Source organism: Sceloporus occidentalis, unplaced genomic scaffold (assembly GCF_023333645.1).
Source record: "Sceloporus occidentalis isolate IW3139 unplaced genomic scaffold, rSceOcc1.0.p SCAF_58, whole genome shotgun sequence".
Taxonomy (NCBI): domain Eukaryota; kingdom Metazoa; phylum Chordata; class Lepidosauria; order Squamata; family Phrynosomatidae; genus Sceloporus; species Sceloporus occidentalis.
In genome coordinates, this window is record NW_028317038.1 from 3,993,528 (window position 1) to 4,006,765 (window position 13,238).

General features: G+C 42.1%; 1 protein-coding gene across 1 annotated transcript in view; it reads right to left on the minus strand.

Moving 5' to 3' along the window:
• LOC149287625 (astrotactin-2-like) overlaps window positions 1-13,238 on the minus strand; it is a 782,689-nt gene that overhangs the window by 640,473 nt on the left and 128,978 nt on the right. Inside the window, exons 9-10 of the mRNA XM_089492656.1 lie at window positions 5,435-5,519; window positions 4,895-4,969 (exon numbers count right to left, since the gene is read on the minus strand). Of these exons, the coding sequence (XP_089348782.1) occupies window positions 4,895-4,969; window positions 5,435-5,519 (160 nt within the window). The remainder of the gene's footprint in view (window positions 1-4,894; window positions 4,970-5,434; window positions 5,520-13,238) is intronic.

Below are 13,238 nucleotides of genomic sequence, written 5' to 3' on the forward strand. Positions count from 1 at the left end.
GTTCTGGTGGTAAAAGGGTTAAAATTCCCTATCTGTCTGCCCTAGACCGAAAATAGTGATACAAATACAAATATCCACGCTTAATACCACCCGCAATTAACTATAATGATATAACAAATATCAAAATAACGCTGCCACCACCAAGACAATTTAGAAATGGGGTGCCTTGGTACCCCAAATGAATCAGACTAAAAAAACCCACACAATATATTTTAACAGAATAATTATGTGATTTCAGATTACCGATAAAACGGTCTAATCAGGTAACGTGAGTCTTTACCAGACAAAGGCAGAACTTAATAAACGAATATTTATTATGAACAAAAAAATCACAGTGCATACAAAAAAGATGATAAACAGATTTACACCAACAGATAAAAATAAAAAAAGGAGAAAATTACAGAAAACCTAACTACTCACTGAATGGTCAAGTAACAGTTTTTCTGTCCGTAGGGCTCCGGCAAGGAAAGATGGCGACTCACTCAAAATTAGATCTTGGCCCCTAGTAAGCACAATGACCAATCTTCTCTCCTTAATTTTATACCCTTTCCCAGTTCATCTCGAGTTTCCAAGCCGGCCCAGAGGTGGTATAAGCGGAGGGGAAGGGGTACCATAAGTGACCTCCCCCTTGTGTGGTGGAAACATATCAGTCCAAATAACTTATTTTCATTTTACCGTCCCTCCTGTGCTTGTCACAGCCATAATTCGTGCATTTATGAATTTCCTGTAAATTGTGAAGTCCATAGATATGTCACACTTGCTACTTATGACTAGACATCATAGACTTCACAATTCCTTCCAAACTGGTTAAGTGGCGCCACCATGTTTGTACTCTTTTTGTAGGGTGCGCTTTCCCCGTTCTAGGTATGCACACAAGGAGGTATGATAATGAATATATGAGTTATTATTGATATGTGTTGGATATGACCTGGATGTGAAATGGTTTTCCTGACTGCTAGTGGTCACTTAGCATATCAAAGAATCCATTATATATGAGGGGATACAGGCATATGGTGAATGACTCGGCTAGCAGACTTAAAGGCACCGCCTCCCCGTGAAATTTCACACCTTGCAGAGGGCCTTGGTTGGAGTCCCAGCTTCAAAAGACCAATTTATCTAAAAAGACCTTTTGGCGCCATATGCCTATACAATCGAATTAACCCCTCACATACTGAAATTGGCTGTGCCATCTTTACCGGGTAGCCAGTCCATGTACGTACTACACCGGTTGGTGTGACAATACCTGTAGACTGCAGACTGAGACAAACATAACGGGTGGGGCACATGTTGTAAAGGAACCAGAGCTGAAGCAAAGAGCAGAACTAGAATCCAGGAATCAGAGGTTCAGGGCAGAACATACAGAAATCCAGAAATGGACCACAGCAGGGCAGGGAAACAAAAGACACATCTCCGCAGCCTGGATTCCTGCACACAAGGCATTGTTTTTGCCGAAATTCCTTACCTGGGTTTGAGGCAATTTTTTTATTTTTTTCGGAGTCTCTCTGTCCCTGGGCTTGGCGGAATATTTTTATTTAACTAGAGGCTAGGGGATTGTGTAAGGAATAGTGTTGTGGTACTGTTAGTGGAAAGTGTTAGGCACGGTTATATGTAAGATTGTAATCTATAAGGTTGAAAAACTGTGTTACAAGACCCTCTGTGCATTTACGCAGAAAGCCCTCCCATTAATTTTAATGTTCCTGTCACTGATTGGCTACTTCAAACAGCTAATCAGCGGTACAAAAATGAGATCATGTACTGTACTTTAATTATATTTTAACAGATTGACAAATGGGTATTAGAGTGCTTGTAAGATAGCTCAATACATATTCTTCAAAGACGAGTCTCACGGAGAACTGAACTATGCAGATCAGTCAGAGACAGGGCCGGACTGGCCCACCGGGATACCGGGAAATTTCCCGGTGGGCCGGAAGGTCCGTGGGCTGGGCGGCCGGCAGACTTACCATGAAGACAGCCGCTGAGCGGCTGCAAATGGCAATGAACGCCTCCCTCGGTGCCAGGGGCGGGCTGGGCAGGGGGGCAATTGCCCTCCAGGCTTCCCGAAATCTAACCAAAGCGGCCGCTGGGTGCTGATGTGGCCGGCCGGCATCAGCACCCAGCAGCCGTGTGCGATGGCCGTCTAGTGATGGGAGCAGTGTGAGGGGTGAAAGCTCCGCCCCCTCGCACTGACCTTTCACCCCTCACGCTGCTCCCATCACTATGCGGCCATCAGATTGCTGGGAATGTAATCTGAACGGCCGGTGCGTGCTGATGCCGCCGGCCGGCTCTGCTTTAATACTTTTTTTTTACTTTATATGGCAAGCCGATCCAGCTTACCATATAAATTAAAAAAAAAGTGTTAAAGTAGCTCCGGCCGGCGGCATCAGCACGCACCGGCCGGTTAGATTACATTCCCAGCAGTCTGATGGCTGCATAGTGATGGGAGCAGCGTGAGGTGGAAGCTCCGCCCCCTCGCACTCAGACTGCTGCAGCACCGGATGTCAGGTCAGTGGCATCCTGTCAGCATACAGGAGAACAGTGTGCAGCTACCAGGAAGTCAAGAGAAGTAGAAGGTGAGTAAAATAATGTATTTTTTGTACTGTATAATGTTTTTTGTATTTGTTAAAAACAAAAAAAAATCGGCATGTGTGTGTATGTAAGTGTGTCCCCCTATATGCTCCTCTGCCTCCAGAAATGCCGTATACCCCCCTATATGCCACTCTGTCCCATGATATGCCTTTTAAACCCCTATATGCCAGAGTGGCATATAGGGGGTTAGAAGGCATATCATGGGACAGAGTGGCATATATTATTTTTTATTTAATATGGCATATCTGGAGGCAGAGTGGGATAAAGGGGGTTAAAAGGTATATCATGGGGCAGAGGAGCATATAGGAGGGTATAAAGCATATCGGGGAGGCAGAGTGGCATATAGAGGGCATAAGGCTTTTCTGGAGGCAGAGTGCCCCATGATATGCCTTTTAACCCCCTTCATGCCACTCTGCCTCCAGAAAGGCCTTATACCCCCTATATGCCACTCTGTCCCATGATATGCCTTTTAACCCCCTATATGGCAGAGTGGCATATAGGGGGTTAGAAGGCATATCATGGGACAGAGTGGCATATATTATTTTTTATTTAATATGGCAAGCTGGATCGGCTTGCCATATAAAGTAAACAAAAATGTCCCATGATATGCCTTTTAACCTCCTATATGGCAGAGTGGCATATAGGGGGTTAGAAGGCATATCATGGGACAGAGTGGCATATAGGAGGGTTGAGGCATATCAGGGAGGCAGAGTGGCATATAGGGGGGTATAAGGCTTTTCTGGAGGCAGAGTGCCCCATGATATGCCTTTTAACCCCCTTTATGCAACTCTGCCTCCAGAAATGCCTTATACCCCCCTATATGCCACTCTGTCCCATGATATGCCTTTTAACCCCCTATATGCCAGAGTGGCATATAGGGGTATAAGGCATTTTTGGATGCAGAGTGACATATAGGGGGTCAACGGCATATCTGGAGGCAGAGTGGCATAAAGGGAGTTAAAAGGGATGTCATGGGGCAGAGGGGCATATAGGAGGGTATAAAGCATATTGGGGAGGCAGAGTGGCATATAGGGGGCATAAGGCTTTTCTGTAGGCAGAGTGCCCCATGATATGCCTTTTAACCCCCTTTATGCCACTCTGCCTCCAGAAATGCCTTATACCCCCCTATATGGCACTCTGTCCCATGATATGCCTTTTAACCCCCTATATGGCAGAGTGGCATATTGGGGGTTAGAAGGCATATCATGGGACAGAGTGGCATATAGGGGTATAAGGCATTTCTGGATGCAGAGTGAGGGTATAAAGAGAGGGTATAAAGCATATCAGGGAGGCAGAGTGGCATATAGTGGGGCATAAGGCTTTTCTGGAGGCAGAGTGCCCCATGATATGCCTTTTAACCCCCTATATGGCAGAGTGGCATATAGGGGGTTAGAAGGCATATCATGGGACAGAGTGGCATATAGGGGGTATAAGGCATTTCTGGAGGCAGAGTGGCATATAGGGGGTTAGAAGGCATATCAGGGGGGCAGAGTGGCAAGCCTGGGGCAGAGGTGCATAACTCGGGGGTAGGTTGTCAAATGAAAGGAAATAAAAACCAAATATGTCTCAATCATAGCTTTTATTAAATATGGACAAAAATAGTCTACATGAATTAATAAAGAAATAAAAGTTTCTTACCAGAATATCGTGAAGAATAATGTGATCAGTGTTTTGTTCCACTAAATAAAATGGAACTCTTTCATCTAAAAATGTTCGCAGTAGTAAATGTTTTGATCCTATTATGTGTAATGTATTTAATTTATTAGGGCCTTTTAACACTTTTGCTTTCTGGCATTTTAATACAAATAATGAGATAAAAAGAATTGCACATAGTGTGACTCGGGTATGTATAAGGGGTGCGTGTGGGTATAAGAGCTTCACCGTGAGATAAACTATATGGGGCTGGTCTCCAAATTTTTCCAGGGCTGCTTTTCAGTCCCAGTCCGGCCCTGGTCAGAGACCAATCAATATCTTCTCCCGCTATAAGGTAATGATAAAGTCTGATTGTTTTCACTCCCTTATGCAGTCTTTACATTTACCCCATGACCTGTTATGTGCCTTTCACATTAAATACATCAGCTATCCACACTCTTACCGTTTTTACTTACAGTGCTTGAATTATAGCTACATGATACTTCTGACAAGACACTTTCATACTTCCTCAGCTGCCCTATTTGCACCAAGTGTTTAACTTATGCACCAACTCCCTCTAGATTGGAAGTAGAACACCCCCTTATTATAAGATATAGATTACTATTTTTGGCTTAGAAAGTTATTTGTATACACCAGAAGCCACTCAATTACTCACCTCAATATCTTCTCTGGTGCTTGCTCTCCAGTCACCAGATCATATCCTCTCTCAAGTGTGTTGTAAGGCCAGGGTCTGGAGAAAGATAGCAAGGGAGATAAATGTTAATTGTTCTGAGCTATCGCACCACCCTTCCTTTGCAGGGTGGACTATACCATAAATTTACTCTTACGTTTATCTTATGATTTTCCATCTGACAGTCGTTTATTGTTGTTTTTATACTGCATTTTGTTCTTAGTTGTACAGAGGCAGTGTTGCTCTTTTCCAGAAAACATTTAGGCAAATAAAACCCCTTACATCAGACTAGATGGGCCAAATGGTTCTTGTCTGCCATCAAATTCTATGTTTCTATATAAAACTATTCACTTTGTAGCTAATTTAAATATTGATCAAGCAATTTTCTTATGTGACAATTGGGAATGCTGGCATAGCACAAATTAGGCTGTTAAATTTTACAAATGAGTCAGTTAATTTTGTAGTAAACCTTTGTACCTACTCATTTTTCACAATTTCATTGTTTATATTAAAATATAAACTTACCCTTGACTCTGTCCCCAATCACTGCGTATACAGAGATGTCTATGATTAGGGTCTGGGGAGTAGCCCTCATGACAGCTGCAGTCACCTTAACAAAAAACATTAAATGTCATAATGATAATGGAGTTTATTCCCTAATCTGTGAGTTGGCGGTAAAATAAAATATTTCTGCTACACAAAACATAAAGTGAACATCCATGTTATTTTTCTCCTACATGAAACGTTGAATTTGCATTGCATAAAGTGCAATCAAATACCTTTCAGGCCTGGGCATTTTCAGAGACCAGGGGAGGGCTGGGCTGGACGGCAGGCAGACCAACATTCAAAGCAGCCGCAAAGTTCAAAACAAAGCGTCTGCGAGCGGGATTGAATGCCACCGTGCCGGTAGCGTACCTGGCGGAGGGGTGGGCGGGTGCCGCTCATCAGAGGGGTGCCGGCACACCTCCAGAAATGATGCGCGCGGCAACTGTGGCTGTGCGTCGGGACTTGTGCGTCGGGATTTGACATCAACACTGAAGCCACGACCAACGTCTTCCACGCTCACTGCACCGGAAGGTCAGGACACAGAAGGAGAAGAAGAGGAAGAACGAGGAGGAAGAGTGACAGTGACAGAGGAAGGGTAGGAAAATATTTAGGGAGAGTGGATTAGTGTGTGAGAGTGATGGGTGTTATGCAGAAGTTTATGCTGAATGTTTATGAATGAGGGTTTCAGATAGCATGGATGTGTAAGTGTTTGGGATAGCATGGCATAGGGAGACTGTAATCACATTCCTATCATGCCCAGATTCCAGCATGTACTGGCTGCCTAGGCATGATAGGATTGTGATTGCTGTTATCAATTTTTTTTTTTGTCCAACTTTTGTGTGTTAACAGCACTTTTATTAAAAGTAAATTACACACCAAAATTGGACAGAAAAAATCAATAACAGTATTAAAATATATATAATTGCTAACAGCAATCACACTCCTATCATTTTAAGTCAACCAGCACATGCTAGAACCTGGGCATGATAGGATTGTGATTGCTGTTTTTATATATCTAATATATATATTTATTTATACATATATTATTGATTTTTATTTTTTTTTGTCTAATTTTGGTGTGTTACTTTTATTAAAGTATTTTAAAGTTTTTTTGTTTTCTGTTTTGGCCAAGTGAATGCTGAATTTTCAGTTTGTCCATAATTCATTTCGGTGCATCCCTATATACTAAGCCAGTCACTGAAGTAGTAGGCCTACACCACATCAATGTTTGGCTTACTATATAGTGATAGGGGTTGTACTGCAGTATTGTCAGTGTCTGGCTCAATGTATAGTGATAGGCACACATTGACGGTGGTACAGCGTAATCCCTAAGTATATAATAAATTATGCTGTACCACCGTCAATGTGTGGCTCAATATATAATGATAGATGTTATGCTGTACCACCGTTAATGTGTGCCTCGGTACAGCATAATTGTTATTATATACGGAGTCAGACATTGAGGGTGGTACAGCATAACTGTTATCATTATATATACTACTGTCAATGTCTGCCTCAGTATCTAATAACAATTATACTGTACCCCTGTCAATGTTTGCCTAACCATAGAAACTATGCAGTTTAAAAAGTGTGTGTGGGGGTGCCACATACAGGATCTGCCACAGGTACCAAATACTCTAGGTACGCCCCCGCAGTCAGGCCCAATGGCCGTGCCTCAGCTCTTCGTCCCACGTCTTAAAAGGGGTGGCATGAAGAGCTGAGGCACGGCAATCGGGCGGCGCGGTGCGTGCACGCCAGCCACTTTAATTTCATAAGGCGCTGGTGGAGTGACTACCGCTTTCAATGTCACTCCCAGCTGCTTTGGTGGCGCAATGGGCCACTTAACTAGACTTGCCCCCCAGCCCTCCCCTGTCAGTGATATATAACCATTTTTCACTACAGGCAAAACTCACCAAACAGCTCACAGATTGCCTAATACACTATATCCTGACCCTTTCCTGTTTGTGGTGGGATGGGGGTAATTTAAAGTAAAAAGAAAAAATCTTTAGGGACATCCTTGCCCCCTGACCCTTTGTGAAGAGGGAGGTTAAACTATACAAATGTCCTTCTTAAGAGGGCCATGGAGCCCATCCTGAATGTCCCCTCTCTGTCATGCAGCAGGAAGCATGACAATAATAATAACAAAACCTCTGGTAACCTCCATTGATAAGAATGTATCCTATAGGTTTCAATGTTGTCCATAGACTTGAATAGGGCTTATTCAAGTCAAAGGAGGATGCAATGTAGCTTCTAAACACCAGGGACGTCTGGTACACAGGACTATGCACACTTGCGTAGTGAAGGTTGGTTACTTTTTTGGGCATTTTTGAACACATTTATTGCTTGCGTTGGGTAAATATACTGTATATGGCCCTAGAAAACAAATACCTAAAGTGCCTAAATATATAGATCAATTATCCATATACGGTGGTTAATAATCAATTTAATATATCACAAAAGAGCACCGCTCATCACAATACCTGGCCGTGATGGTCATGTTAATTTAAATAATAATAATATAGTGAGACTGTTGCTGGGTACCCCTGTTTGAGGGCTGAGGAATCACCAGTCAATCCCTCGTACGGAGCTCCTGCTATCCACGGACCACCATTCGTAGCAAAACAAGAACTTATGAAGAATGTATATTAGCCTGTAGTTGTGGGAGGGGCTATGGTTATTTAACCAACGCCTCTCCCTTCCACAACTACGTTACAGTGCCTAATGTTGGCTGATGCTATACAGGAAGTGATGACACAGAGCTTTAGGAACACAGAGCTTTAGGAAATGACATTCCGGTTTTCGGCTAGTATTGGCAGTGTGGCATGTCTGCATTCCAGGAGCTGTTACAAGCCAAACGACTCCTGCAAATCGGGTTTTTTCCGTTTATTCGAGAGGGGGCACCCCCCTTCCGGTTACACTTTGTTTTCTCGTTGCTTGTTAACTCATTTACGAGGTCTATGTGGGGTTTTGTTGTTGGTACAGACTGCTTTGTGTATGCGTGGCGCTACACAGGTGCTGTTAATCAAACCTAAACCTAAGCCTGTTCTACGCATTACTTGAAATCTCTACAATGTTCACTTTACTAACAGCGCCTAACTAAAACATCTGTGTTAAAGGATTTTTTTAACTCTTAGTAGTACACTGGAGCTATGCTGGGAACTTTTCTTGATTCAGATTGTTTTTTTTGTGTGCATGGCACTTTTACATGCATTTTTGTCGGGAGAGGTTACATGTCACGATGTCTGTGCATAATTCGTATGCTTTGTGCACCTGTCCCAGGCGTGTTTTCATCCCCTCTGTGTTGGGAGGGGGGTCGCCCTCCTTCCTGATATACTTTTGGTTCTTTTTGTTTTTCATTTTATGGGGTCTATGCGGGGTGATGTTATTGGTACAGAATGCTATGCGTATATCTGGCACCACACAGGTGTAGTTCTCATACTCAAATTTTACTAAGTCTGTTTAACCCTTTTACCACCGATACCTGTTATACGTCTAGTCCTGCACTACACATCATTAAGCGCGCTCTCTTGCCTTCGTGCTTTTGTACTGTTGAGCTCATGTTACCATTGCTGCACTTTTACGGAAGTTTATTTCCTTATCCAAAAGTATTTACATTCGCTCGCTATATCTTTCTTGGAGTTACTCATTGTTACAGCTTGTACGTGCTTTTGTTACAAGTTTTCAACGTGTTGGTTCTGCTTTTTTTGTTGCTAGGGACAGAGAGGGTAGCATTAGGTTTTGGGGGGGTTTGATGAGGCGGTTACCCGTTTGGTTAGGTGTGCTTTATTTAGGTTAAGTTGCTTTAGCTCCAGGTCACGTGGTTTATGTATGTATTTGTTACCCTTCTGTTTTGGTATCCACAAATGAACGGTTGCCGATCCGCTAACAAGCTGCATTCGCTAGTTTACTCTGTTTTCCTCCTACCGCTTCTGCTGGGAGGCTGTTCCATGTCCTACGCGAGAAATTTCTGTTGCTAAGGGCAGATAAGGGTTGCCAGTTAACCCTCTTTTCGTTAACCCTTTGTCACGTGGTTTGTGTGTGTGTGTTATATATATACCACGTGACAAAGGGTTAACGAAAAGAGGGTTAACTGGCAACCCTTATCGTCGGCATATATATGCTGACGAGTCCCATGAAGGACGAAACAGCTGTCCATGAGTGGTGATCTGGCTATTGTACCTCTTCCCAAGTTTTGTCTAAAGGCTGTCTTGTACAGCGGGCAACTATTTTCAAGGGATCCATGTATAAAGTGGATATAGGGGCAAAGGTGATCTGTTGCTTTTGGTCTGTAAGAACTTTCGCGTATAGGTCTCCTTTACCTAGTCTCCTCTAAGGCAGTCACCTCACGTACTGTTATTTCCTCTGTTACTGTTATTGCTAATTGAGGAACTCTATGTTGCCATCAGCCGCTTCTGCTGGCAGGCTGTTCCACATATCAACCAGACCTCGAATTTTCTTCACGTTACTTTACACTATTACAGCTTGGTCGTGTGATAAGTCTTGTATGTTTTTAAGTATTCTCTGTGCTGGGTCTTGTATGTGCAGGTTACATTTGTTGTGTATTTCTGGTGGTATGCACTGTTGCCGCTCTCTTGCTGGCCCCCGCTCTCTCGCTGGCCCCCCTCTTTTATTCATTATTGGTGCTTGTTATTAGACTTGCGCATTCGTCTTCGGGCGAACATGAAAACGAGCACGAAGAGGCCGTTTTTTTGTTCGTTCCGAAGACACGCCGAAGAGAATACAGTGCCGGCAAAACGTAGGAGAAGACGAAGACTCACAACCACGAAGAATCGAAGATTCTTCGTGATCGTCTTCGTTTTTGCCGCGCAGCCGCCAAAATTTCAAACAGGAGTGAGCTGATCTCGTCTGTCCAATCAGCTCACTCTTGTGACGTCACGCTAAGGGTCTCGTCCAATGCCTGTGCTGCTGTTTTTTGAATTCTGAAGGCGCCTTTATAAGACCAGAGCTTGCCTGAGAGATCCATTCATTTTTCGCTGTGACTGCTTTGGCAACACTGCTGTGCTGCATCCGAGCGTTACAGAGAGAGATTGTTCTGTTCTGTGTGAGACTGGTAAGCCTTAGCCTGCCATTTCTCACAGTGTACTTCATCCTCACTTCAGTGCTACTTAATATAATTAATAATAATAATCTGATTAATTTAATTTTTTTTATTTAATTTGTCATCAACTGTAGTGTAAGTGCTGTTGAGTTGACAGTGCACCCAGTGCCTCAGTGGCACTGGGGTGCCCTTGCCCTGGGCTGGCACTAGTGCCTATTGCCTGTCCTGCTTAAATAAATTAAATAGAATTTATAAATAATAATTTAATAGAATCTATAATTTAATAGTTCATTATTATATATATATATATTTGTCAGTCATATATATATATATATATATATATATATATATATATATTCTATAGTATACTAGTGTAGAGTGTACTGTAGACATTCATCTACTAGTGTCTAATTTAAAATCAGTAATATTAATTAATATAATTAATAATTGAATTCATTATAAAATTATATATATATTTGTCAGTTATAGTTAGTAATAGTATACTAGTGTAGAGTGTACTGTAGACATTCAAGACATCTACTAGTGTCTAATCTAAAATCAGTAATATCAATAATTCTATAATTCTTTCTTGTCTTAATAGTTAATTAAATTAGCTATAAATAAAAGTAATAATATTAAATAATTACTACTAGCGTATAGTTCAGCTAATCTTATTAGTACTGGTGCTGCAGCTCTATAGTTTGTGCTTTGTTTTAGCAACAGCAAGAGACCAAGTCAATTTTTCTTAATTAATCTTTCATTTTATTTCATTTGTTTTGCTCACCTCAGTCCATCAGTGAAGTGAACTTGTTGGGCTAGTGAGTGCAGCCGCATAAGTGCTGTGTTTTTTTTTGATCAGCAAGCAGTGACGTTAACTGTTTTGCAAAGATTTTCTCATTTATTTTACATTTTATTTCAATTTTATTAAAAGTACCCTTAGTGTTTTGCTCACCTCAGTCCATCAGTGAAGTGAACTTGTTGGGCTAGTGAGTGCAGCCAGCAGTGAAGCTAACTGTTTTGCTGTGACATTTTATTTTATTTCAAGCTACTAGCTGTAGTACTAAAATAATTCTAATCTTCTTTAATCTTAATCTATAATATATTATAAATAATATATAACAATATAAATTCTAATTCATAATCTATAATATAAGTAATTCTAATTCTAAATTCTAATTCATAATCTATATTCTTCTATCTATAATACATAATATATAAGTAAATTATTTCTAATCTATTAATATTATATAACTTAATATTAATTAATAAATCATATACTGAATCTGATTTAACCTCACTTTAGCTTAGTGGGTTTGAGAGCGTCTGCCTAGAGGTAGACTTATAGTAAGGAAATATAGCTTTAGGCTAGCATAGTAGTAGGCTAAGCTCTTAGGCCCGTGTAAATTCAAATTAAAAATAAAATACTGCTAGTTATTAAATAGTTAATCTTGAGTTAATAATTTAACTTTAGCACTTTGGCAGATTGCACACAGCACAGTGCAGTAGTGCATAGTTTTACTTTTTAAGCAGTAGCACTGAAGAGAACTTCCTCTAATTTTTTGTCTTTAATTCGTTTTTCCTTTTTTTTTTTTTTTATTTTTTTTATAGTTTTTTAAACACTACACTACACTACACACACAACACAAAATTTGAAATGGATCCTCCTTTTGTGACTAAGGAGGGACAAGCTCCATCTACCACCGCCACCACCAGCACCACCACCAGCACCACCACCAGTTCTAAGATGCAGCCTTTGCGTCAGTCTAGTCGGCCAAGTAGGCCAAGCTCTCGCTTATCATTTGGGGAAGCATTGCTTGAAGGATCATCAAGTAAAGGAAAGGCACCAAAAGCAGGCAGTAGTAGTGCGGCTAGGCCCACAAGCTCTATGTTTTTTTACGGAAAGCCTAAAGCACCAGAAGCACGTTCAAAGTTAAAGGGTAGCACAAGTAGTACCAGCCCAGTGACTAAAAAGAAGTGCCTTTTGCCCCAAGCAGCATCTTCCCCATCCACCAGCAGCATGCAAGGTACCAAGCAGAGCCAAATTAGCAGCAAGACTCAGAGGGGTCCCAAACCAAAGCGATCTCATTCCTTTGTAGGGAAAACCACCACCACCACCACCCCCACCTCTACCACCACTAGTGCTGCGCCTACTGTTCCCACTGGTACCGCCACGCCATGTCCTCCTAGTACCTCTAGCAAGCCACCAAGTCCTTACAAAATTTTTGTAAAGACAGTTAGAGAGAGGGCTACACATAGTGGAACTCCACCTAGCGAGGTAGCAGAGGAGCCTGAGACTGAGAGGCCAAGTGCAGAGTCTATTCTTCCTGCTCGCACTACTACTAGTCACGAGTCTCACGACGATATCAGTCTTAGCTCCAGCCTAGCAGGAATTCCATTCGATCTGGCTAATGAAGAGCTAGACTATGAGCCAGAGGAAGTAGAGGAGATGAGTGGTCAGGAATCAGATTCCTCAGGGAGCAGTGTCCAAATGACTAGTGCACAATTTTCCCCTGAGCCTCCACCTTCTCCGCTACGATCATCACCACCACCACCACCACCAGCAGCAGCAGCAAAACCTAGCAAATCTAAAGCAATTAGCAGTCCCACTATGGCCAGTACTGTTACCACCAGTCCCACCACCACTAGTTCTGCCTCTGTTCATCCACCCCGAGCAGTAGGAGCAGCACCCAAGGCACACTCCAAGGCTATGCGCGCCCCAATTTG